The following is a 26,159-nucleotide window of genomic DNA, read 5'->3' on the forward strand; positions in this document are numbered from 1 at the left end:
TTTTTTTAATTTGAAAAGAAATAATATGGATTGAATTGACAGATGGGGAAAAACTCTCTTCTAATAATAAAAAAAAAACGCTTAAATTTCAGGGAAAAATACAATCCTTTTTTAACCTTTTGGCTTCCTGTACATTCAGTTGTGCTTCTTGCTCGTATTCAGTTCTGATGGTACGTATGGTAACCGTTTATATACTGTCTATGATGGTAACTGGGCAACTACGCATGATTTGTAGTATGATTGCGTAAAGGGAACAGGAATTCTGGTAGGGAACAGAATCGACTGCTACACCGGTCTCGTGCAGCGCTGCAGCCACTTAAACAGAGTTTGCCCTTCCCCTACTGACTGTCACTTTCGGCGCCCGAATGGAAGTGAATGAGGCTTTATTTTTATATCTAAAATGAGTTTTACTTAAAATGATTTTTTTGTTGAATTTTTTTTTTTTTAAACATAAATTTAATTATATGTTTTAAAGTGCCCTTAATATGCTTTAAAGGTTATGTTTGCCCCTTATATGTTTTAAAGGTTCCTAATTTTGCTTTGGAGTCTCCTAAAATAGATTTACATGGATCCAAGGCCTAAAAACACTTTAATTTTCTCATAATATACATTGCAGTATCACCTCAGACTCTGAAAACAGTTTGTTCGAAGATTCAGTCTCTCTAAACCCCTCCTTTACGAGAGTCTACTCTGCACTGATTGGTCAGATGGCTTAGTCTGTTGCGATCTGTCTACCGCTTACAGTGTTTGTCAGAAACGAATCATGTATTATTATTTCAGCTATGGATCTTCCTCAGTGCTTTATACACAGTGATACAAACAGTAACGATGGTGTCGGTTTTACCGTATCAATTCAAGTGTGAGTCCTCATCCTTTTGAAGTGCATTCGAAGTGGATTAGCATTGTTGAACACAGCATCTTCTAGACATGTCGACAACACAAACCAAACTCATCCAGGCTTCAGCACAACTACAGTGTTTGAGGACAAATTAGACGTTGTTCACGGGCAGCCAATGAAAAGCATAGGCTGGTATTATGCAAATTTAGTCTTTAAAACTTTGCAGACCTTTTACATTCACAAACAGCTATATTACACACTGCATGGAAGATAATATTCGAAAAAAGTATATTAGGGGCACTTTAAAGGGACTATGTGTAGCTTTTTAGGTATTTTATTATCTAAAATCAATATTTTTATTAATAAATATGCCCTCAATGGTGTACAAATACCTATGCCAATGATCAGACTAATCCTCGTAAACGAAGAATTTATTATCTTTATATACATAGGACGGGTAGGTCCACGGAGGCTTCCATGTAGTTCCGCCATCTTGAAAAACTATAATAGCAGAGAGGGACAAAAAGTACTAGGCCAACGCCTTTCCACAACGCGTTTTCGTTCAGAACCAGCGCCACGTGACTGAAGCCAGCAGAAGCGTTGGAGCAGAGCAGTGAGAGGCGCTTGTCACTGCCGCGGCAAGTTTAAAAGGCTGCACTGTACGGTTATTTATACACCGTTCATTCATACATATGCTGAGTCACAGGATGAGTCCTCGTCATCGAAAAAGTCCAAAATAGACCGTAAAAGGAAACGTGACCGGAGATTGCAAAAACAAGGGTTAATGTCAGGATAGCTAACGTTAATGCAGGAGAAAGCTTTCAAAAGAGACCCTGAAGTTGCCTGCTTTCTTCTCGACAGGTAAGTCAGTGTTACGGTCTTAATTACAAGCTTTTTTTTCACTGCTTGGTTGTGTACTTTATTATATAGACAGTAGAACATTTATAGTTAAAAGTTAAACAGGCTCTTTGATGAATAGCAGCTATTGAGTAAAGTAACGTTAGAGAAGGCTCTGATGATGATGATATCTAACAATGCACGTACTTCAAAAAATATAACGAATAAAGAAGGCATTACTAGGGTTGTGCCGATAGACGATAGTATCGTGTATCGACGATAGACAGAGATATCGCCGATGGCAGATGCCTTTGACGATATCAATACGATAATTGGCTCGTTTTTCCATTAATGTATTAAATCATTATTATTATTATGAAGCTAGTATAGTTATTAAATTAATTAGGAACTACAATTATATTTGCCTTGCCTAAATTCATAACGACATCACCACATAACCACACTTCCCTGCTGAAAAATCCAGCTAAAACCAGCCTAAGCTGGTCAGGCTGGTTTTGGCTGGTCTCCCAGCCTGGTCATAGCTGGTTTATCAGGCTGGTTTTAGAGGGGTTTTGAACACTTTTTTAGCTGGTCAGGCTGGTCTAAGCTGGTCAGCCTGGCTGGTCTTAGCTGGTCAGGCTGGTCTTAGCTGGTTTTAGCTGGTCAGCCTGGCTGGTCTTAGCTGGTCATTGTTGGGCTTAGCTGGTTTTAGCTGGTCAGGCTGGTCATTGTTGGGCTTAGCTGGTTTTAGCTGGTCATTGTTGGGCTTAGCTGGTTTTAGCTGGCCAGGCTGGTCATTTTTGGACTTAGCTGGTCTTAGCTGGTCAGGCTGGTCTTAGCTGGTTTTAGCTGGTCAGGCTGGTCTTAGCTGGTCAGGCTGGTCTTAGCTGGTTTTAGCTGGTCAGGCTGGTCTTAGCTGGTCATTGTTGGGCTTAGCTGGTTTTAGCTGGTCATTGTTGGGCTTAGCTGGTCAGGCTGGTCATTGTTGGGCTTAGCTGGTCAGGCTGTTTTTAGCTGGTCAGACTGGCTGACTCTATGTCTTCTCTATTTTTCCTGCCACTGTGTGTTGTGACAAATAATGTAAACAATTCCAAGTATACTTAAAATAATCTTCAGGAGCACAGGCAACAATTCAAACAAATTCCTTTTATTTGATATTGCAGCCCCTTAAAACAACCCATTGATATGCTAACAGTAATGTACAAAATTATTAATTGAAATGATTAAAATGCTAAAAACTATAATAGTAACTAAAGGAGAACAATAACAGAATTATAGAGATACATTTTACATTACATTTTTCTTTTCTTTTTTTATGACATCTTGTATTTTTTGGGATATGTAATACCCCACTTGCTTCTCCCGCTTCTCTCTCTCCTTTTTCGGGTTCTTTTTGTTTGAGCCAGTCACTGAAGCAGACTTGAAAGATAAATAATTTAGATTATTAATTTGTCACTTTTCAACTAGTAAAACTTAGAAAGGTAATCAACTAATGTAAAACCGTTTTACTAAATTGGCTACGGCTACATAAAGTATATGAATGAATGAATGAATGAATGAATGAATAAATGAAATAACAGATTACCTCTCAAAACTTGCAGCTTGGATGGTGTCAGGGGAGGCTTTGCAGAGTGTTTATTCGTGGGACACTCCTTTCCTGACACACTTCTGCTCTTTAAAGTGTTTGTATGTGGATCTTCAAGACAAAACATAAATTAGCTTCAATTGTATGAAAAAAAACACTCTTCAAAATATCTTCTTTTATGTTCTACAGAAAAAATAAACTTATACAGAATATATTCCAGTTGGTAGCTATAAATGTTGTGACGTTACTCCTACTTTGGCTACCACATCAGAGCTGCATTTTTTTAAAGATCTCAATATTACAAATAAGAAGCTGTATTTATTTTCCTACAAAGATATCTAGTCATTTCAGTGAGATCTTAACAATTTGTGTGGAACCTTTCAGCACGTGTCAAGCAACTTCAGTCTGGGTAGATGCCATATTTAAGTGAATCAAAAATGAGGCTGTGTGCAATATGCATACAGTCAGTTCAAAAGTTTGTACCATCTAAATGTGCTGGATCTTTTTACTTCATCACCACCCATGTTTTCTAAAGTTGATTTTTTTCAATATTTCATCAACATAACAGTACATTTAACCGATTGTAAGTCTGTCTTTTACAGACAGTGTTAGCTGTAGCTTTGATTTCGAATTAAAAGTCTCAATATGTGATGATCATTAGCTTCAATGCAGAACATTAATAACTATGATTGGGACTGCCATATATACATACATTATAATGAGCAAAATATTGCATTAAAAACGTTGTAAATTCTTTGGGATTAGTTGCTGTGTTTCAGCCATAGACTGTAAAAAAAGATGGACGACGCCCCTTCGCTCTCTTCCATTGATGAGAACTGAAGCCCGATATGGCGCTGACATCTTGGGGCTTGAGTTTGCGCAGTAGCGATCTCGGGACCAGACCTGCGCAGTAGTGAGCAGGAAGTAATCAACGCTCCGCCCTCACTCTCGCCGAATGCACTGAGGGAGAGTGGATTCTGCACACTTTTTTAAAAATTGATTGCAGTACGACAAGAGGCTTGTTAAAATAAAGTATACAATCTCCTCAGTCCTCCGAAGATCCAGACAAAATGTCCGTTGGTGCTTCGGTGACTACTTCACTCAGAGAACCTGTCAATCACAGCTGTCAATCATGACGTTACACCACCGCATCACGTAACTAACTAAAAACCAACTTATTTTTGAAACAGACACTTGATCTTACACCAGCGTGATAAAAACAACAGCAAATGAAAGAAACCACATTTGGAAAAAAGATATTTGAAGTGTAATTTAATTGTTTAGTTGGTATCAAGTCCCGTTGAATAACACGGGGAGGCGGGGCTTATGACATATACAGGGTACCCCCAGGATCCTTCAACTTAAATTCAAGGCTTTTTAAGACCTTTTTAATACCATTTCAAATGAAATTCAATGCCAACTTCGTACCAATTCCGACAGAAGTATGAGGGGAAAATGTCAAATCTGTATACATTTTAAACCCTAAAAAATAATTATGTACAAGTAGACTACTTGAATTAAATAAAACATTTTATTTAAATAATAAGTCATATTTAATATATACGCAGCAGCGTTGTAGCGTGCACGTGTGTAGGCTAGTGTTAATTTTGGCAGCCATTTTTGATTTAGTCTTACTCTTCATCTTCAGACGAAAATGCTTATTGGTCTTAGTCACATTTGAGTCATTCTGCCTTTCATAGTTTTAGTTGACGAAATGTGTTTGCATTTTTTGTCAACTTTTAGTCATTACTTTTAGTCAAACTGCAGTAACTTTAATTTTGGTAGCTATTTTATATGTAGTCTTTAGACAGAAAATGTCATAATTATTCTCTCTAGGCCAATTCAATTAAGCTTATGAGAAATTAAAATTAAGCTAACAGGCTGTATTGGCATTGCACTCTTTAGCAGTAGCACTTGTGCAATTCTACATATCCCTTTTCCTTAGTTCTCCAATTTTTTAGAGTGCCGTACCCCCTGGTACCCCAACTCTTCCACATCTTTCCATTAAGGGACAATATTTGCCCCATTTAATCGATTTTTCCATTTCATTTTTCACCTTTATAATACCTTTAAAAAAATAAATAATGCTTTAAATAAAACAATGTTCAATAAATATGCAATGTTAAAAAACGTTTAATATTAATAGAAATATGATATTAAAATCGCCAGTAGGTGGCGGTAACTCACTGTCTTTGTCAAAGCCACAGATTTTGTTGCAAAATAGAGCAATAAGCCTGACAATACTGTTTAAAATGTAGCACATCACTTAATGTTACCCCCTTTTTCTTTTCTTTTTTTCACTGTTGTATAAAATCAATGTCACATTTGAAATCGTGTGGATAGTCGGGAAACATTGCATTCTTGCTCGTATAATGATCAACATTAAAAACACTGCTGTATATCAGCCTGCATTTTGATCGCAGATTTAGTCGCACAAACAGCGCAAGCGGCTCGTGACAGAACACAGACCGACTGAATGACACTTTAATTTAAGTAGAAAATCTCAAATGAAGATCGCTGAACTCCAGCTTGTCTGTGTTTTCAGATCATCCGCGCTTCTTCAACAATGTAGAGAGAGCGCGCGTGGATGGTTGTGGCCAGATACTACTGAAAAGACCGGGTAGAAAACATGTTCTTTTAACAGAAAAGCTCTGCTTAGTAACCATCGTAACGGGTGCGCACACTTTCGCGAGTTCTGCTATGACGTGGAGCGCGAGGTGCACTCAACGTTACGCGACTAATTTTTAATTAGTCTACATTAGTAACAGTTAATTTTGTTACGGTATGAACTTAATCATAGAAAAGGCAAAAAATCGAAGACTTTTGTAACGAAATCCAAGACTTTGTATACCAAATTCAAGGCTTTTAAGGCCTTCATTTGAGATTATCAAATTTAAGACTTTTTCAATGCTTTTAAGACCCCGCGGGTACCCTGATATACTAGGACCAGTCACCGGGGGGCGATCGAGACGTTTTGGCTTCACTTTTCAGGGCTTGTGCGGCACGCTTGGTTTCAGCGTGTTGTCCTGGGAGGAGTGCATCCACAACAGGAGTTTCACTATGTAATAGTTGATTACTATTCAAGCCACTAGATATCAACTAAAGTGGATTTTCAGAGGGAAACAAATAAATTAAATTGACTTTAGAATTCACAAAATGACAGTTAATTGCATTAACATGCAATGTAATACCTATGAAAAAAAAAAAACATGTCAATGTGTTACATTAACAATGCATCTCTATTTAGTTTTTCACCGATGTCTAGGGGCTGTTTACACCAGGGCACTTCATGCGTTTTCTCAGATCAGATTGCTGTCTGATTTATCAAAACGATTCCATTTACACCTGGTTACATCAATGTGTGTGTGTTTTTTTTTTTGTTTTTTTTCGGATATAAATCCGATCTTAAATTCCCGCTATTTGCAGATTTAATGGAGTGCACGTCACCGAAAGCAACAGATATGAGATACATTATTTTATTGATCATCAGCTAAAATTTCTGAATCAAAGCCCGCAATAAGAGAAAGCAGAAACAGCCCTGGTAAGATCATTTCGTTTCTTTACATTTAATGAAGATGATTGTGTGATAAGCGTCAGCGACTTACTTTCACTTTGATTTGCGATAGTTTGCACGTTGGTTTGATGAATAGATGCTCATCTGCGGCGATGCGTGTTGCAGTAGCGTCATCATATCTGACTATAACATGACATATAGCCTATAACACGCTCTCACATGTTTATTTTTTAATAAACCATATTCAACAACATATAAAAATGAAATAATCTTTAGAGTAAAGCCGCAGCATCATTACCAAGCGCGAACCATTGACAGTGAATGAAACGAAGCGAACTTAGCCTGCAGGCTGTAGTGTGACATGCGTAAACCAATGGTGTAAACATAATCATAGAGATGACGTGCCACGGGTTTTTATTTAAAAGAAAAAACGTAGCTTGTGTTTGTATGTAGGTCTAGGCAATTTATATTCACAATACTTAATAACTAATATTATTTTATTGCATTTGTATTAAATGTTTGAAGAGGTAAAAAAAATATCGGTCGGTCTTAACTAGTGTTGGGCGATATGCTCCATTTTCATATCGTCCTATCGTCAGCCTGTAAGATCGGTGGTACGCGATATTATCGTGAGGGGGCGGGGCTTACTTATTTGATCATTAACTTGCTTATTTACTCGTTAATTTAATTAACAGCGCGTTCTCTCAGAGACGACGGTGGATATAACGGTATAGCAACTATCTTAACTTACTGGCTTAATATTTCTCTTGTGGACTTACATTATTGACAGTGAAACAATTAGAAGAATATTACTTGTTAAACAAGTGTTTGAAGTAGGGGTGACCCCGAATAGTCGAAGATTCGATTGGAGGAGCCTGATTCGACTACCGATCTCACGGTCGAATCTTCGCACAGGTGTTATGAAACGAGGATCATGCCACTTTGGCTATAAGAGAGCGCTCAATGTCTGATTTCACATAGAACTATCGGTTTTCTGTCAATACATTAATATTCAGCCTATTATGATAATGCTGTATATAAAAATGTGCAAAGAAATAAGTTTTTAATAAATATTTTTAATGTGCGTGAATAAATCCAAACACCCCGTGACAGATTTAAGTTTCACTTTCAATCCGTGACCGACAGAGGAGCGTCTTCGCGGCAAGGATTTAAATCTTTAACAATGTCTGGGATAAGAAACTTTAAAGTGTGGATGTACACCATCAGAAAGGATATTCTCCAAGGCTGAATTTAGCATCAGGAAAACCATGATCGCACTTCTGCCGGCCAACGTTAAGTTTCACGTTAGAATGTATTTTATCCGCGCGCACAATTTGAAAAGACTCCAACGGACACAGACAGAGTGAAAGATTGGATTTGTTCTCTCGATCAGGTAGGGTACAAGTGATTTCAAAACTTTTCAGACGGTTCTAATTTGATTTTTGGATGCTGTGAGTGTGAACATTTTTAGCTAAAAAGACTGCCTCTCCAGTTTAGCATTTATTGTTGTTTCTGCAGTTAAAAAGACAAAGTTGAAAATTCTGGCTACTATCGTTATTTTAATAGTTTCTTTATTTTAATTTTATTTATTGATCTGTCAGGGTAATCTTTATTTGTGGCTTGTGTTTTGAATATATGTTCCCCTGCACTTTAGGCATTTTGCACACATTTGCTCATCTTGTGACTTGATTCTGATTTATTTCGTTTTGTATTTTTATTTATTAGAAAGGTATATTCTGTTCTAATTTAATTTAGTAAATTGTTTATTTTTTCGGTGCATCGATGTTGTGCCCGCACAGGTAATTTAGCCGATTTAATTTGATTTGCATGTGAAATGCAAATCCTGTCCGTGGCCTTTCTGGAGTTATTTATTAGTGTTATTTCTTAGTTTTATTGATCCAAAATGTTTTTATACATTTTCTTCTATATCTTTGTGTGATTTTCTGTACATGGTGGCTTTGAAATGTTAAAGCCCCGCCCCCAGCCCCACCCCTACACACATGATTCGACTATTAGTCGACTATAGGCAAGACATGACGATTCTGATTCGACTATGAAAATCCATAGTCGGGGACACCCCTAGTTTGAAGTTGCTTTTGATTTCACAGACGGCAGAGTTGTGCTGCGTTCTTGAACTAAAGACTTTTATTAGGCCTATATAATTTTAGTAATATTATTATCATTAATATTTTGTAATTGTATTGTTTTTAGTGTTATTAGTGTCATTCAATGTTTTGTTAATGTGCTATGGAAACAAAATACTGACGAACAACGATGCCGTCTTCATCTTGGCTCTAAATGATGCGTCTGTTAAAGCAAGCACTCTTGACAATTTGTGAATGGATCTCATACGCACGTCGGTGATGTCGCAAGTGTGGTTATGTGGTGATGTCGTTATGAATTTAGGCAAGGCAAATTAATTGTAGTTCATAATTAATGTACCCATTAATGTTCATGTTTCAGTACCCATGCCTACATATGGGTGTGTTCATATGGATGAAAGCCTGTTGTGTTCAGTCTCTTGATTTGTGATAGTGACAGCTATTGTGAAACTCACCTTGTCAAGGTGACCGCATCAAGGTCTTGTCCTGAAGAATCACAGGGCCAAACGCTAGGGATTATTTCATCTGATAACAAGAGCATAGCCATAAGTTTAAGAACTCTAATGATATCTTTAGCCCCTGATATTGCATTGGGGATATCAATTCAAACATTTTAAAGGCTAAGAGTATGAGCCATGAGTAAGCTGGCCAGATATCTGTGAAAAATAACTTGCGTGCCTGAACCATATTTAGCATTTAAAAGTAAAAAGAATTTCAGTATTTATCAGTAAAAAATACATACAAATAAATAAATACCCCTGAGTATGGTGTCTGTCTCACTGGCCAACATAACTCAAAACAGACCTAGAGAAATAAAATATACCAATGACCATGATATCCTGTTATCATAATAGTTAAATAAATAATTATAACTAGGGTTGTGCCGATAGACGATAGTATCGTGTATCGACGATAGACAGAGATATCGCCGATGGCAGATGCCTTTGACGATATCAATACGATAATTGGCTCGTTTTTCCATTAATGTATTAAATCATTATTATTATTATGAAGCTAGTATAGTTATTAAATTAATTAGGAACTACAATTATATTTGCCTTGCCTAAATTCATAACGACATCACCACATAACCACACTTGCGCCATATCACGCGCGTATGAGGACTCCTCAAAGAAAATGTTTTTAAAACAGACAAAACAAAAACTACATCCCAAAACGAAATTTCATTGCAAGGTGATCCATTCACAAATTGTCAAGAGTGTTTTAACAGACGCATAATTTTTATACAGAGCCTAGATGAAGACGCGGCATCGTTGTTCGTCAGTATTTTGTTTCCATAGCACATTAACAAAATATTTAATGACACGAATAACACTAAAAACAATACAATTACAAAATATTAATTATAATAATAATATCAATAAAATGATATAGGCCGCCTAGGCCTAATAAAAGTCTTTATTCACGAAGCATCTGTGAAACTCTGCCATCTGTGAAAATCACAAGCAACTTCAAACTTGTTTAACAAGAAATATTCTTCTAATTTTTTCGCTGTCAATAATGTAAGTCCACAAGAGAAATATTCAGCCAGTAAATTAAGATAGTTGCTGTAGCCTACCGTTATCCACCGTCGACTCTGAGAGAACGTGCTGTTAATGCAGCGAAAGCTCAGTCCGTTTCTGCTTTCGTTTTCAGGGATTGAGCGCGTTTACATGCACGTTATTAACTCGATTTATGCTGAATAAACTGACAATGCATGTGGTCATGTAAACGGATTAACCCGTTTTCCTTTATCAGAGTCAAGTCATAAGTTTAAGTCGGCGTATAACCGATCGACTTTTAGATTTTTGCCTCTGATTTCTCCTGGCATTTAAAACACCTGCGTTATTGAAGTGCGGTGCGCATGTGAAGTGCATCCAGACAGAGAGAGCACTGGTAGGAGGACATATATCGCAGACTCCGACTCTTTCTTGAATCAAGAAATTAAAACGTGTTCACATCTCGTCAAACAGTCAAAATGCTGCAGATCTGTAACGGCATGAGAGGATAATGTGTGTCCGTAAATTTCCCGCTGACGTACATGTTGAAATACTCCGAGTCAGATACAAGAATGATTAGGATCTTTTTTTTACCTCACTATACCAGGAAATAACCTGATTTAGCCTATTAATAAACACTCCACCTTTGCTAGCAAAATAGAAAAAAGATTCTCATTTAAAACGAAGTAATAAAACAAGCAAATTGATGAGTAAATAAGCAAGTTAATAATCAAATAAGTAAGCCCCGCCCCCTCACGATAATATCGTGTATCGCCGATCTCACAGGCTGACGATAAGACGATATGAAAATGGAGCATATCGCGCAACCCTAATTATAACTACGACCATTATACCATTATATTTGTCGCCTATTATTTAGCCTACAGGCTTCTCAAGGACAATCACACTGAAAAATCCTGGGGTTAATGATTTTAAAATGTGAGACTTCTTTCAAAAGCATAAATCTTACAGACCCCAAACTTTTGGACAGTAGTGCATTGTATGTTTGAGGTGGTTTTGCTTACTAGTCATATGGTTCATAGCCGTGGAGATTTTCTTGGATGGGGTTGCAGCAGGCCTTCAGCATGATGATCTACAGTAGGAACATAACATGCAATGTCACAGAGCCAACACTGTTACATAGGATTTACAATAGGGTTTATTACAAGAAACCAAGCCAGAGCAGAGGTGAACTGCAGAAAAGAGAAAGAATTATATATTTAGATAATATATTAAGATAATAATTAATTATATATTAATATAAATAGATGCATATGAAATTAATAATTCACCCTTTGTTGTAGAGTTTTTTTTCCTGTTGCTCCTGAAATCACTTTTTTTAAATCACTATTTGTAAGTGACGTCACTGATTAACAGTGCAGCGCATTCTTTCAGGTTAAATAAATTAGCTTACTTTCAATCACCCATTGACAAATTACCAGCAAAACAAAACTATCAAAAACTGTTATCTACACAAAGATGTGGTTAAAACCCCAAACTTTTATAAACAAGAGCTCCAGTCAGACTATAGTTAGCCTTAACGTAAGTTAAGTTAGGCCTAACTTACCTCTTCTGAAACTGGTTGAGATGCTAACGGACTTTTTCGAAGACACAAAACCATTTCTATAAAGTAAATATTCAACAGGAGCGTGTCAATTACACGTAATAAAGGTGTCAGGGACGTTTGTATGTATTATTTTTGTGAATTTGTTGACTAAACTCACCTGAAAGCAGTGAAAACAACAGCGAGAGACAAGAGTTTTGCTGTGTGTCAGTTGATGACGTTTCCCGTTTCCATCTGCTCTCGCGCGCACAGCGCGCTCGCTCCAGTGTTTGAATGCGAATGTTCGAATGTTCACGCGCACGCACATTAAAACACTTCAAAGTCACGCAGCATTTAAATAAACATCTAGAATTAAAAAATCATTAATATTAAATCATGAATTTAAAACTCATTGTGTAGTTATATGACCCATTCATGTGCAATATGCCAGGTTTATGGCAGGCGAGTAAAAAAAAATTGTGACAGTGACAGAAGTATTAAAAGTTTTTTATTTTATTTTTGAAAAATTCAATTTACATTTATATAATGATAAGTTGCGTTAGAATACTAATAATTGCGTTATATTACTAAATGGCAAGCAAACAAACAAACAAAAAATCTGGGTTCCAGACGGTTCCAATAATTAACTAGTGTATATTATAATCAACTTCGTCTATATTAACTTATTGTGTGTGTGTGTGTGTGAATTATTATATATATATATATATATATATATATATATATATATATATATATATATATATATATATATAATATTGTGAGATGTTCATCAGCTTGGCTAGGCTGGGAGACCAGCTAAAACCAGCTGACCACCAAATTGTCCAGGCTGGGAAACCAGCTTGACCAGCTAGGAAAGGCTGGGAGACCAGCTAAAATAAGCTATAAGCCAGGCTGGGAGACCAGCTAAAACCAGCTAAGCCAGGCTGGGAGACCAGCTTGACCTGCAAAGCCAGGCTGGGAGACCAGCTAAAACCAGCAAAGCCAGGCTGGGAGACCAGCTTGACCAGCTAGGCCAGGCTGGGAGACCAGCTAAAACCAGCAAAGCCAGGCTGGGAGACCAGCTTGACCAGCTAGGCCAGGCTGGGAGACCAGCTAAAACCAGCTAAGCCAGGCTGGGAGACCAGCTTGACCTGCTAAGCCAGGTTGGGAGACCAGCTAAAACCAGCTAAGCCAGGCTGGGAGACCAGCTAAAACCAGCTACTTCCAGCTTAAACCAGCCAACCAGCTTAGGCTGGTTTTAGCTGGATTTTTCAGCAGGGTTGCGCCATATCACGCGCGTATGAGGACCCCTCAAAGAAAATGTTTTTAAAACAGACAAAACAAAAACTACATCCCACAACAAAATTTCATTGCAAGGTGATCCATTCACAAATTGTCAAGAGTGCTTTAACAGACGCATAATTTTTATACAGAGCCTAGATGAAGACGCGGCATCGTTGTTCGTCAGTATTTTGTTTCCATAGTACATTAACAAAATATTTAATGACACGAATAACACTAAAAACAATACAATTACAAAATATTAATTATAATAATAATAATATCAATAAAATGATATAGGCCGCCTAGGCCTAATAAAAGTCTTTAGTTCACGAAGCATCTGTGAAACTCTGCCATCTGTGAAAATCACAAGCAACTTCAAACTTGTTTAACAAGAAATATTCTTCTAATTTTTTCGCTGTCAATAATGTAAGTCCACAAGAGAAATATTCAGCCAGTAAATTAAGATAGTTGCTGTAGCCTACCGTTATCCACCGTCGACTCTGAGAGAACGTGCTGTTAATGCAGCGAAAGCTCAGTCCGTTTCTGCTTTCGTTTTCAGGGATTGAGCGCGTTTACATGCACGTTATTAACTCGATTATGCTGAATAAACTGACAATGCATGTGGTCATGTAAACGGATTAACCCGTTTTCCTTTATCAGAGTCAAGTCATAAGTTTAAGTCGGCGTATAACCGATCGACTTTTAGATTTTTGCCTCTGATTTCTCCTGGCATTTAACACCTGCGTTATTGAAGTGCGGTGCGCATGTGAAGTGCATCCAGACAGAGAGAGCACTGGTAGGAGGACATATATCGCAGACTCCGACTCTTTCTTGAATCAAGAAATTAAAACGTGTTCACATCTCGTCAAACAGTCAAAATGCTGCATCTGTAACGGCATGAGAGGATAATGTGTGTCCGTAAATTTCCCGCTGACATGTTGAAATACTCCGAGTCAGATACAAGAATGATTAGGATCTTTTTTTTACCTCACTATACCAGGAAATAACCTGATTTAGCCTATTAATAAACACTCCACCTTTGCTAGCAAAATAGAAAAAAGATTCTCATTTAAAACGAAGTAATAAAACAAGCAAATTTATGAGTAAATAAGCAAGTTAATAATCAAATAAGTAAGCCCCGCCCCCTCACGATAATATCTTGTATCGCCGATCTCACAGGCTGACGATAGGACGATATGAAAATGGAGCATATCGCGCAACCCTAGGCATTACTACTAATTACCATAGTTAATGTTTTTCACAGTCAGTAATTCATACTGTAGCATTCTTTTTTTCATTGTTTCAAGTTTCAGTTTGTTTTAAATAACAAACCTGTTCACCCGAAGAAAAACTCAAAGTGCTATTATAAGACATCCTGTCATAGCTTTTTAGTACATAGCGGCTACCGTAGATGCAACGCGCATTTAAAAAAATGAGGCGCTGGAGAGCATTATTCGTTTGAATGCAAAATACAATTTCACCACTAGATGGGAGAAATTCCTACACACAGTCCCTTTAATATTAAATACATTTGAACACATTTTGTCTTGAAACCAATATATTATCAGTGATGCTTTAATTAACAAACAAATCAGAAATCACAGTGCAACATCACAGAAATCTTCCACAACACCTTGCAAGTTCTACAATGGTCACATTTTCTTCAGATTACATAAAAATCTCACTGCACAATACTATGGCATCCAGCCATAAAGTTTCGCCCATCTATTTTTATACACAGATCCACTGTTTTCCTGTGCGCTTTTCCTTTAGATTTTTTTTCACATACATTCTATTCTTTTAGCGTTATATTTAGGCCTTTGTTCATGATGTATCTTGAGACATTAAACACTTCCAATGTAAAGTCAAACCACTCCAGCTTTTTGCATGTATGTTTTACATAAACTTGCCGCATGATAAAGCAATTATTTTTGATTGAAGCCATTTTTTTATGTCTGCAGTGACATGATCCCTACAGGTGAGACTCTACAAAGGCCCCGTCAAGACAGGCCATTCCAGATAAGGCTGATTACGGCAGCTCATCCCAAAATTAATTCCAAAGGTCAAGTGTCTTGAGAACTGCCTCTGCAACTACAGAGGAAAAAATGCAATGAAAACCTTTACTGTTGATATGGAGTTATTCATATTCAGATTAGTCACAGTGTCTGAGCACTGCATCGCAGGATGTTTTGGTCTACAGCCAGGGAAGTTAAGACGGTATGAAATCAGCCGTGAGGACGTTCCACTCCAAACGGGTATTAAAGCCAAGGTGTCGATTCAGCTCATGCATTAAAATCATATAGATCTGATCCCTTACATTATCCTGGGAAGACACACACAAACAGACCTGTTTGTGCCAGACGAATTATTCAGAGTTCTGAATACACATGCTTTATTCATTGGTCATAAAATAATAATGAAGGAATGAGCTGGAAATTTGAGTATTTATTGAGTTACTTTCCAGTTAGCCACATTTATCCATTATCCTCTCCACTAGCCGCAGGGTTGATGTTCGCATTGCAGTTCTTCCCTTGCGTTGGAATATTAATCCAACCAGTAATTCCTTTGATAAAGTTATGCTTTCAAAATTCTTTGTTCAAGGCTCGGGGGGGGGGGGGGGGGGGGGGGGGGGGGGGGGGGGGGGGGGGGGGGGCAGTCTTTGAATACCAATGAAGCGATGCTTCCTAAATTGAAATAAAAACAAAGGAATGAAATGAGGAACGGATAGAAATGGTGCAAGGTTTGAGGTTTGCGGCTAATTGCAGAGCATTCGGATGTAGATGAGGTTTGTGTGCCTTTGTCAGGCAAAGGTTAGGGTGACCGTGTGTTTGAGACAATGAAAACAATTCTCTTGATTTATGGGTGGAGGGAGACACTCTCCAGAGATGGTGGAGGAGAAAGGTCTCTCTAAAATTAGACCAGGTATTATGTGCTGTGTTATAGCTTTATCACACACCCTCACGGCACAGAATAACTCCGTTAATCAAACCGAGTGTCATGTCATGCCACCACGGCAGGTCTGCTCCACATACGCAGATGTGCATCCTGACCTAATATGTTTGCATGTTTTTGGTAAGGAGGTTTTTAATACCTGGAGAGAGAGCTATCCGTTAGCATTCCCATTTATCTCAATGGCAGTTGCAGTGCGCTGCATAAAATCTACTGCAAATAAAATGTACTTGTAGCAAGATTGTGTGAGCAATGTGTTAAAAAGACTTTTGAAAATATGCAGAATATTTGCTGCTTTGATGCAGACACTTAGTCTTGTTTCCTTGCACTGAAATGTTTAATTAAATACTCAGAAGATGGTAAGCAATGGAACAGGGAACAGGTGATAACTAATCAGAAACCATGACAACTAAGGAATGACTAGGGCTGTGTCCGAAATTGCCCCCTATACCCTCCTCCACTATTCCTTCCATTAGTCCATTAATATACGTAGTTCGCTTGAGGGAGTGAGTGAAAACAAGTGAGTGAATTCGGACAATGATGGCGCCGGAAGGGCTGCCGCTTTTGCATAGTTTGTGCTCGCTGTTTAATAATTATTTGAAACTTAGCAAACTGGCAGCTACCATCGTAAGATGAAAAGATTTATCTTGAACTCTGTCATGGAAACTATGTGTAAACCTTAATTAATCAATTTAATAATCAATTAAAAATGAATTTATACCTGAATGATATTACGCTGTAGCCATTGGACCAGTGGTTTGGACAATGGATTCATGGATGACTCAGATGAGGGAATTAATTTGACGCACAACTCTCACCGTGAATTATGGGTATTCTTTAGCCGTTGGTTGTACACTTGTTATTGCAGTGGATTGTGGGATTGAATGAGTGCACTCAATAACGTTCACTATGGTTTAGGACACCACAACAAATGTCTGTCCCTTCAAATAGTGCCCTATTTAAGGGTATGGGGCGATTTCGGAACACAGCCTAGAACTAAGGGAAAATGGAGACCATGAAAACTATGACTAAAACCAAACAAAACAGAAAAACAGAACATAACTGTGAATGAAATATAATACCACTTGTCTTATATGGTTTGTGTGAATGCTGGAGTCTTCCCAACGTCTCAGGCTGTAGTGTAATATAATACAATATAATATTATGTGGTTAACACTGAGGATGACAGACTTAAATGAACAAACAACACTGAGACACCTTATCTATAAGAAGAACCAAAGCTGAATGTACTTTTTGAGAAAGGTTTTTCAATGTGTGCAGCTGCACATGTTCTTTCCGTCTGTTTGCGTGCCTGCCTTGTTCTACACTGTAGTGTGCTGGGACTCTGGGAGTAACAAGAAGATGAACAAGCTCATCAAGAGAGCAGGCTTTTTGGAGAAGGCCGAAACCATCTGGTGGTTGTAGAGAAGAGAATGATGTCCAAGCTGCTGGACAACATCATTGACAGCACTCCCTACCCCCTCTGTGACATGCTTGTAGAAATGAGGAGCATGTTTCGAAGTAGGCTGATTCAGTCCTGGTGCAACAGAGAGCACTACAGGAACGTCATAATTCATCAACTATGTGCAGGCTGAGAACCATTGATCTTAAATGAATTAGATCCTGATCTCAGTTGTTCTTGGTCATATCATGAAAAAACTTAAAATATATTATATCACCCAAAGAACTACAGCATCCAACTTGCAACATCCTATTAAAGCCTGAGTGACTACCCACATAACACCCTAGCAATGCGCTAGCAACAACCTAGAAGATCCTATCAACTACCTAGCAGAGCCCTTGCAAATACCTAGACACCATAGCAACATCATTGTAAATGTAACTGATGCAGTCACCTGTTCTCTCTGTGAGGCTGGAAAGAGCGTGTCAGTCTGCTACGAGGGTCTTTTCCACGGTATACTATGATACCCTCAGCAAACGCAGATATATAGAGACATATTTCAGCTTTTAAATGCATGCCTATCTGCGCACGTAAAACTCCCTCTCTGGTCGTTGATGGCCATATTTCTCTCAGCTCTGACAATACCGGTGCGTTTCATGGCCCGTTTAAAACAAAAGCCATTTTATTATTTATTTATTGCTCAAATTCACAATGTCTGTATTATTTGTCATTTTCCTCATTTGAAAAGTCTTTTCTGGAGTTCTCATTAAGTGAATACTGATGAATAAAGTTCTATCACACTAATCATTACTGCTCTTCTGAAGTGTTGGTGTGAATGTTCTCACAAGCCTCCTGCAGAAATGTAAACTCGCACCACAAATTTGCGACCATACAATGAAAGAAATCCATTCACTCCTTTTTTTTTAATCCTCAAAGTCTAAACACTCTCAATAATCAGGCCTTTGGATTTTCTGAGCACTATGATGTCATAATGCTCATGCTCCGCCCACGACCGCTGACGGACTGTCCCGTATTAGCGTATTTCTGCCCTCAGCCATTCAACACCCCCCATGGAAGAGAGGGGTGGGGTGAGCAGTTGCTCATTATCATTTAAAGAGACATGCACCAAAAAGGTCACTGTGAACAAAGCTGTTTTTGAGGAGGTAAAAAGGGTGTTGTTTTACGCAACCATTGAGGAGTTTTAACCAAAGTATATTACAAACTTTACATGAACACCCTAAAGAATCATACCAACTTGTGGAAAATGGGCATCCGATGACCTCTTAAAGCTGTGAACTTCACTGAAGTTAATGTAGTTTAAAGAAGAGTGTTTTCTCATGAAATACCTTATATCTATTCTTGATTGATTGCAGATACAGAATGCTGACGATGTTCTGATCACACCCTTGGAGAGATTCCGGAAAGAGCAGATCGGAGCAGCCAAAGTAAGTCATCCTATATCCCTTTAGACAATAACCAAAAATACCTTGGTATTTGGACCAACATGGCTAAAATATGCAACGCAGTCATTCTTGTGTGTGTGTGCATTTGCAAACACATTCGTTTTTAGACTGTGGACAAATCTTGTTTGCAATATTCTGCTATAATCTGCCACTGTGTTATTTATGACTTAAATTATTCCATATAAGGCTTTTTTGCTGTTAGCATGATTTGATGGATATATTATATACCTGAAGATAGTGATATTTTATGAATGTTTAGCCATTACGAGAGTGCCTTCATACCACTAACAAAACAAAAAAAAATGTAAAAGTGCCAAAGGTATGACCATGTTTGCCCTGCCGTATATTTTTTTTAATTGGTTGGAATACCAAGTAAATACCATAGTATATTATGAATATGGTAATAATTTAGTATCAGTATGTGTCAAACTACTGTGTTATGTATGCTTGAAATTAGCATGATTTGATGGATATATTAAATACCTGAAGATAGTAATATTTTATGAAAGTTCAGCTATTACAAATCTGCCTTTTGTACCAATGAAAAAGAAGTTGCAAAACGTACCTTAGTTTTACTGTGGACTTTGGCCAGTTTGTTAGTACCGTAGTTATATACGAAATACCTTTGAATAGCATCAAATATAAAAATTGCAATCATTCAGTATACTGTATATTGAGAGCCATGATAATACCATCACTATACTGTACCATAGTACGGTCAGTTTACTTCCCAAAAGTGGTATGAACGGCTGCTCTTGTTTATCTGTAGCTGTAATTATGATGGTATTATTATTTTGATGAGATTGAAATTGAGGCTCATAGTCCCTTCAATGTGTCGTATTGTGTAGGGCATCAGGTCACTTATTTTTACAGACCAAGTTTTCCGGGTCACAATTTTTGATGGTCTACTTAAGACATTCTACTAACTATGAGTAAATTTGCAACCACATCAACTAGGAGTCAATAGAGTCTTAGTAGACTGTCTGCTTAATATCTGCTAACACTTTATTGTGATGCTCCCCAACAGACATTCTACTGACAATAAGTAACTTTGCAAGTATATGTCAACAAATTCTACTAACTCAAACCCTAACACCTGACAATCTATTATAGTCGACTAGTACTCTATTAACTGGTAGTTGACATGTAGTTGCAAAGTTACTTATAGTTAGTAGAATGTCTAAAGTGGACCATTGAAATAAAGTGTACCAGTTTGTGTCTACTGGAAATCTTAGAATATAGAATTTTTAAAAGCTAACTGAATTATGGTACTTTGCCCAGCAGTCTTTCAAATATAGATTAAGCGAGATATTCTGTGCTGCAAAGCATAAATAAACCATCTTCTCCAAAACTTTGTATGTATATATATATATATATATATATATATATGTATATATATATATATATATACAGTACCAGTCAAAAGTTTGGAAACACTACTATTTTTAATGCTTTTGAAAGAAGTCTCTTATGCTCATCAAGCCTGCAGTTAAAAACAAAACAAAAACAAAAAAAACAGTAATATTATGAAATATTATTACAATTTAAAATAATGGTTCTCTTTTTTAATATACTTTAAAATGTAATTTATTTTTGTGATGCAAAGCTGAATTTTCATCAGCAAGTACTCCAGTCTTTGGTGTCTTATGATCCTTCAGAAATCATTCTTATATGCTGATTTATGATCAATGTTGGAAACAGTTGTGCTGCTTAATATTTTTTTATAACCTGAGATACTTTTTTCAGGATTATTTGATGAATAAAAAGTTAAAAAGAACTGTATTTATTTAGAATAGAAATCTTTTGTAACAATATACACTACCGTTCAAAAGTTTGGGAACAATAACTATTTTTTTTTAAAGAAATTAGTACTTTAATTCAACAAGAATGCGTTAAATTGATAAAAGGTGATAGTAACGATTTATATTGTTAGAAATGTTTTTATTTTGAATAAATGCTGTTTTTATGAATAAATGCTGTTAACGTTTTACTCATCAATGAATCCTGAAAAAAGTATTCCAAAAAAATATATTAAACAGCACAACTGTTTCCATCATTGATAATAACTGAGTATCAAATTATCATATTAGAATGATTTCTGAAGGATCATAAGACACCAAAGACTGGAGTACTTGCTGATGAAAATTCAGCTTTGCATCACAAAAATAAATTACATTTTAAAGTATATTAAAAAAGAGAACCATTATTTTAAATTGTAATAATATTTCATAATATTACTGTTTTTTTTGTTTGTTTTTTTGTTTTTAACTGCAGGCTTGATGAGCATAAGAGACTTCTTGCAAAAGCATTAAAAATAGTAGTGTTTCCAAACTTTTGACTGGTACTGTATATATATATATATTACATTTATATTTATTTATACATTTACTATACTTGCAGGTTCCCTACAAAAAGTACTGTGACGGTACCTTAGTAGAGTAATGAAATCAGATATAAAAAATACCATGATGCTACTATGTACACTTAGATACTGAATTATTACCATATTCATATACTATGGTATTTACTTGCTATTCCAAGATATTTCAAAGAATACACGGCAGGGCAAACATGGTCATACCATTGGCATTTTTAGGTACTTTTTAGTTAGTGGTATGAAGTCACTTTTGTAATGGCCAAACATTCATAAAATATTATTACCTTCAGGTATTTAATAGGTTTATTAAATCATGTTAACAGCAAAAACCTTATAAGGAATAATTGAAATCATAAATAACACCGTAGCAGACTTTGGCAGAATATAGTCCAAACAAACACATTTCCAAATACAGACACACATTCAGCTGCATCGCTGTACGTTAAATTAAGCAAAATAAAATATCCAGCAGTTTGACCCCTTTGGGCATCTAAAAGATCATACACACATATTCAGTCACACATATGTACAACTACACTCACTCCTACATAAATATACCTATACTCACTCAAACACACATGCTGAGTCTTTTCAAGGCGAGTGTTTGGTTCAGCCATCTGTACATAACCCAAACCCTCTGATTTATGTTCCTACCTCAAAGCCACTTTTGATTTATTTTGCATGAAAAGGGTTTGTGCTTGTGGCATGCTCTTTGTGGAAGGTTCACTTGCAGGACCCGAGGACCAGTATTCTCTCTGCTTTTGAACGGATGGTTGGACACAGTGTAACCAGGGACTGATTCGCATAAATCGAGATCAACCGCTGTGGCATTATGTTTGATTTTCAGTAAAATATTTGCAAAACAGTGCCTTTAAAGGGGTAGTTTACACCAAAATAACAATTCTGTCATTATTTTATTTCATTTCCTTTCTTCTGTGGAAAACAGAATGAAACATTTAGCAAAATGTTGATGCATTTCCAAAAACCAAGCTTGTATAGTTTTTTTTATCATTATTATTGTATAGTTTCAGAAGACTTTGAATATAAACTTAATATGCACAAGTCGTATGGAGTTTGCTTTGTTGGATGTTTTTCATTTATGCCTTTTTATTGTCCTGATGTACTTCTACTTCACCTGTTTCTTTTTATTGTTTCTTTTGTTTTTTATTATGATTGATTGTATCATCCTGTACATCTCAGTCTTTTATTGTAACGACTAAACAAAAGACCTCTCTCTGCGGAAAGAGCACTTATTATAAGTCTGCATGAAACGGAAGTTGCGATAATATTTTCTTCCATTGTGATGTGTATATATATATCTTTATGTATGTCACAACGTGAAATACCGTGAAATATAAACTCGCAATTGCAAGTTATAAAGTCCAGTTCTGAGGGAAAAGACTGAATTGTGAGTATACATCACGCAATATCACGAGAAAAAATGTAAAATGTAAAATTGACCCTTTGTAGGGAGTTTAATTTGACAGGCGATCTGATCAATCATAAAACGCCATCCGCCGAATCCGCCATTTTTGTCCGGAGAGTTAGAAGATTAACGTTGGAGGATTTGAACTTGGAAAACGGAGTGTACTGATGTCTTTCCGCGGTTAAACCAACATTCCTTCTTATGTTCTTTCATGTTTATTTGATGCTATAAATTAAAGCGGCGCTATGCAGTTTTGGCAATTTCTTCGCTGTTTTCTTGCTTTTTGCTCGTGGGTTTCTTTATAGAGCTCCCCCTACAGCTTCGGAATAGATATTTGACAACACTGTCGTAAAAACTCATTGATGACTCCCCCCCCCCTCCCATCTTCTCCCTCCCAGCACAGAGCCATGTCCACTGACGTATGTATGATACACAGAAGGCTAGCATATAAATGTATGTGTGCAGTGCCGTAAAGCAGTTTGTTACATCGCGAGACCTGATATCACGCAATACTTCCTGACGCTGAGGTCCGCTGGCCCAAAGTTGCAAGGGTGGTTTTTCCGCTCACAGGCACTAGGGGGAAGCGAGACGGCCACCATTCAACCCGAAAAAAGTCATATAACCATTCCAATGACTCCGAAGCTGTTCAGTTAAGGTAAATTAAGCTAAAAAAAACTGCATAGTTCCCCTTTAATTTGAAGGAAGAGATGAACGGTTCACGAGCAGCTTTAAGAGGCGCTACAGCAATCTTTCACGACACATTAAAGAGCCACAAAACGGTATTTATTGTTTAAATTTCTTTAAAAAATTACAAAATTTGACAGTTGAGACTGTTTCATATCAAAAGTAACCTGTCTGTCCTGTCTGTCAGCGCGTTGTCAGTGTCCTCTTTGCTCCGCGATGTATTTTTCACTGTTTGAGAACATGGTGTGTGGCATGAGAGCGGCGTGGCTTGTCGGACAAAACAACAGTAACTAAAGGGGGCGGGTCTTTGCAAATGGTCAATTGCGGGGGAAAAAGTCACAAGCTTCATAATATATATCTTTAGTGTAAAATGGCTTCATCAGGTTCTTTGGATGGTTGTGGTTTGCTATTGGTCGAGCTCATGTGAGTGACAGGTTGTCCCGCCCTTGTGCCAGTAAACACATCATCACAGAAAAGAAGGGATGTCACTGCAAGAGAGAGGGGAAGTTATTTTGATTAAAGATTACAAGTGCGCACAAATTAAAAATAAGAATAATGATGATGATGTGCACAGATAATTAATTTATAATAAATACTGCAATATTCCATAAAAACAAGACTTTATAAATCACCACCCTTCTTTCACCCCTAATCTCCTTTTTAACAACTTGCTTTTAATAGCTTATCCCTTTTTCCTCTACTATAAACACACTCTAAATATGGAGAATGGATTGAACACTAGCCATGGAGTCAGGAGACTTACTTAAAGGATTATGGGAATGTGGGGAATCGGCCGGCTGCCAGGCCTCCCCCTCACTCAAGTTTAGTGTTCAGAGGGTTGCTGGGAGGTATAGACGTCCTTATTAGGGAATTACAGCCTCGCTGCAGCCCCAGCTGGTTAACGGAGTGAGGTCAGTGGCCGATGAAAGGGCCGCTCAAGCCCAAAGCCCGAACAATTTATTTCCCATTGGCCAAGCAACCCTACCCGCCACCTCACAGGTACAAGGCTTTTACTACGAGAGGAGAGCAGTTACGTATGGGTCATCAGAGCTTAGAATCACAAGCTGTGCAACTTTAACGGAACATAAGGATTTTTAAAGAATTGGACTCTTCTCCATGCAGTTACAATTTTATCAGGTAAAAACTTACAGTATTGGTATTTAGTGTAGTTTTTCCCATTTGTCCTGGAGATTATTAATGATTTGGAATTAATTCACTTTTGCCTTTTGCCTCTGCAAATGTCACTGGCACAAATCTACCCTAGAACAGAAGTTAATGATCTCAACTAATGGTGTGTGTAATTCTCTGTGAGATGGTTCTCATAAAACTGCCCTCAGCAGGTCATCAAATCAGCATATCAGATCCAAAACTTATAAATAAATAAAGCTACACCCTCTAACTGGACCACAAATGTAACATATGCCGATACATTTATTACCAACAGTCACAGTATTATCTAGTTCATTAAACTAAAAACTGCAGCAAGCACTTCTTACCTTGGCCTTGAAAATAGGTTTGCATGGAAGCCAGCTGGGTAATTCTACAAAACAGGTGCCATTTGTGTCCCTCATATATACAACTTTAACAATGAATAGCTAGTGCCAGCTTGTACTGTGTGGTAATGCATGCCAACTAATGTGTTGCTATGTGCCATTTTTCTACAGTTGATGTTTTTGAAGAAGCATCACATGTAAATTCTCATGCTATGAAGCACTTTTTAGTTTCATGACCAATGCCCAAGGGTCCAATTTGAATGACCTTAAGCGCATGGTCTAAAGAGCACGGCGCAAGTGCACTTAGTCCGAATCCACTTCTGCTAGTTTAATGACGGGAAAAATGGTTGGCGCCCGGCGCATGGGCTAAAAGGGTTGTCCCTATTCTCATAATGAGTAATGGGTGTGTTTTGGGCGTAACGTGCAATAAACCAATCAGAGTTTCATCTCCCATTCCTTTTAAAAGCCAGTTGCACTCGCGCCATGGCGGGTTGCAATTTACATGGCGGAATTTAAAAGCGGAAAGACTGAACGCTTCTCTAGCGAGGAAACAGATCAGCTTGTGCGCGAGGTTAAACCGCGCGAGCAGACCATCTACGGGACAAGCTGGATTCCACTATATCTTTATGTACACAATAATAATCTTATATATTGTAATTCTTTTATTTTTAATATTTGGCAGGTTTGTGTGCTGCTGGGCATCCCTGTGTGTGTAATAAGCAGAGTGTACGCGAGTTGTGGACCGGCATGTTGTGGACGTTACTAACGCGCCCTTTAAATAACAAAAAAATATTGTGCCATTGACTTTAGACCATGCAGGTTTCAGTTGGTCAATGGCGCAGTCTATTTCAGTTGCCTCAAAATAGCAACTCGCCAACAATGCGCCTGAACACACCTCGTTTTCAGACCAGCACGCCCATGGGCGCATTTGCTATTTAAAAAAACGTGGAGCAGGACGTGAAAATGATAACTGCGTCGGGCTGAAACTAGCAAAAAACACTTGTGTCGCGCATGGCGCTGCATTGTGCCGGGTGTATGATAGGGCCCTAAATCTTGTAAAGTCAAATAAAAACATAAATGTCTCAACCCTTTTACCTTACAGAAGGCATAATTATGCCCCAGCAAGAATTTCAATTTATTAATTTAGCTTGAGATGGCAGTTT

General features: G+C 37.5%; 1 protein-coding gene and 1 long non-coding RNA gene across 10 annotated transcripts in view; one reads left to right on the plus strand and one right to left on the minus strand.

Moving 5' to 3' along the window:
• The window catches only part of arhgap42b (Rho GTPase activating protein 42b), a 147,355-nt gene that overhangs the window by 69,457 nt on the left and 51,739 nt on the right, over positions 1–26,159 (plus strand). For all 8 annotated transcript variants that reach the window (XM_084123901.1, XM_084123903.1, XM_084123902.1 and 5 more), the window contains exon 4: positions 18,927–18,998. In XM_084123901.1, coding sequence (XP_083980027.1) covers positions 18,927–18,998 — 72 coding nt within the window. The remainder of the gene's footprint in view (positions 1–18,926; positions 18,999–26,159) is intronic.
• LOC311089310 lies at positions 2,962–12,214 on the minus strand. Of its 2 annotated transcripts, XR_014607668.1 has the most exons (7): positions 12,100–12,214; positions 11,943–11,998; positions 11,401–11,468; positions 9,633–9,680; positions 9,332–9,401; positions 3,261–3,371; positions 2,962–3,094 (listed from the first exon to the last, which is right to left on the minus strand). It is a non-coding gene; the product is annotated as an uncharacterized lncRNA (long non-coding RNA). The 2 variants fall into 2 exon arrangements; XR_014607667.1 differs by lacking the exon at positions 9,633–9,680.

The sequence above is a fragment of the Abramis brama genome (assembly GCF_963993115.1).
Source record: "Abramis brama genome assembly, chromosome: 9".
Lineage (NCBI taxonomy): Eukaryota > Metazoa > Chordata > Actinopteri > Cypriniformes > Leuciscidae > Abramis > Abramis brama.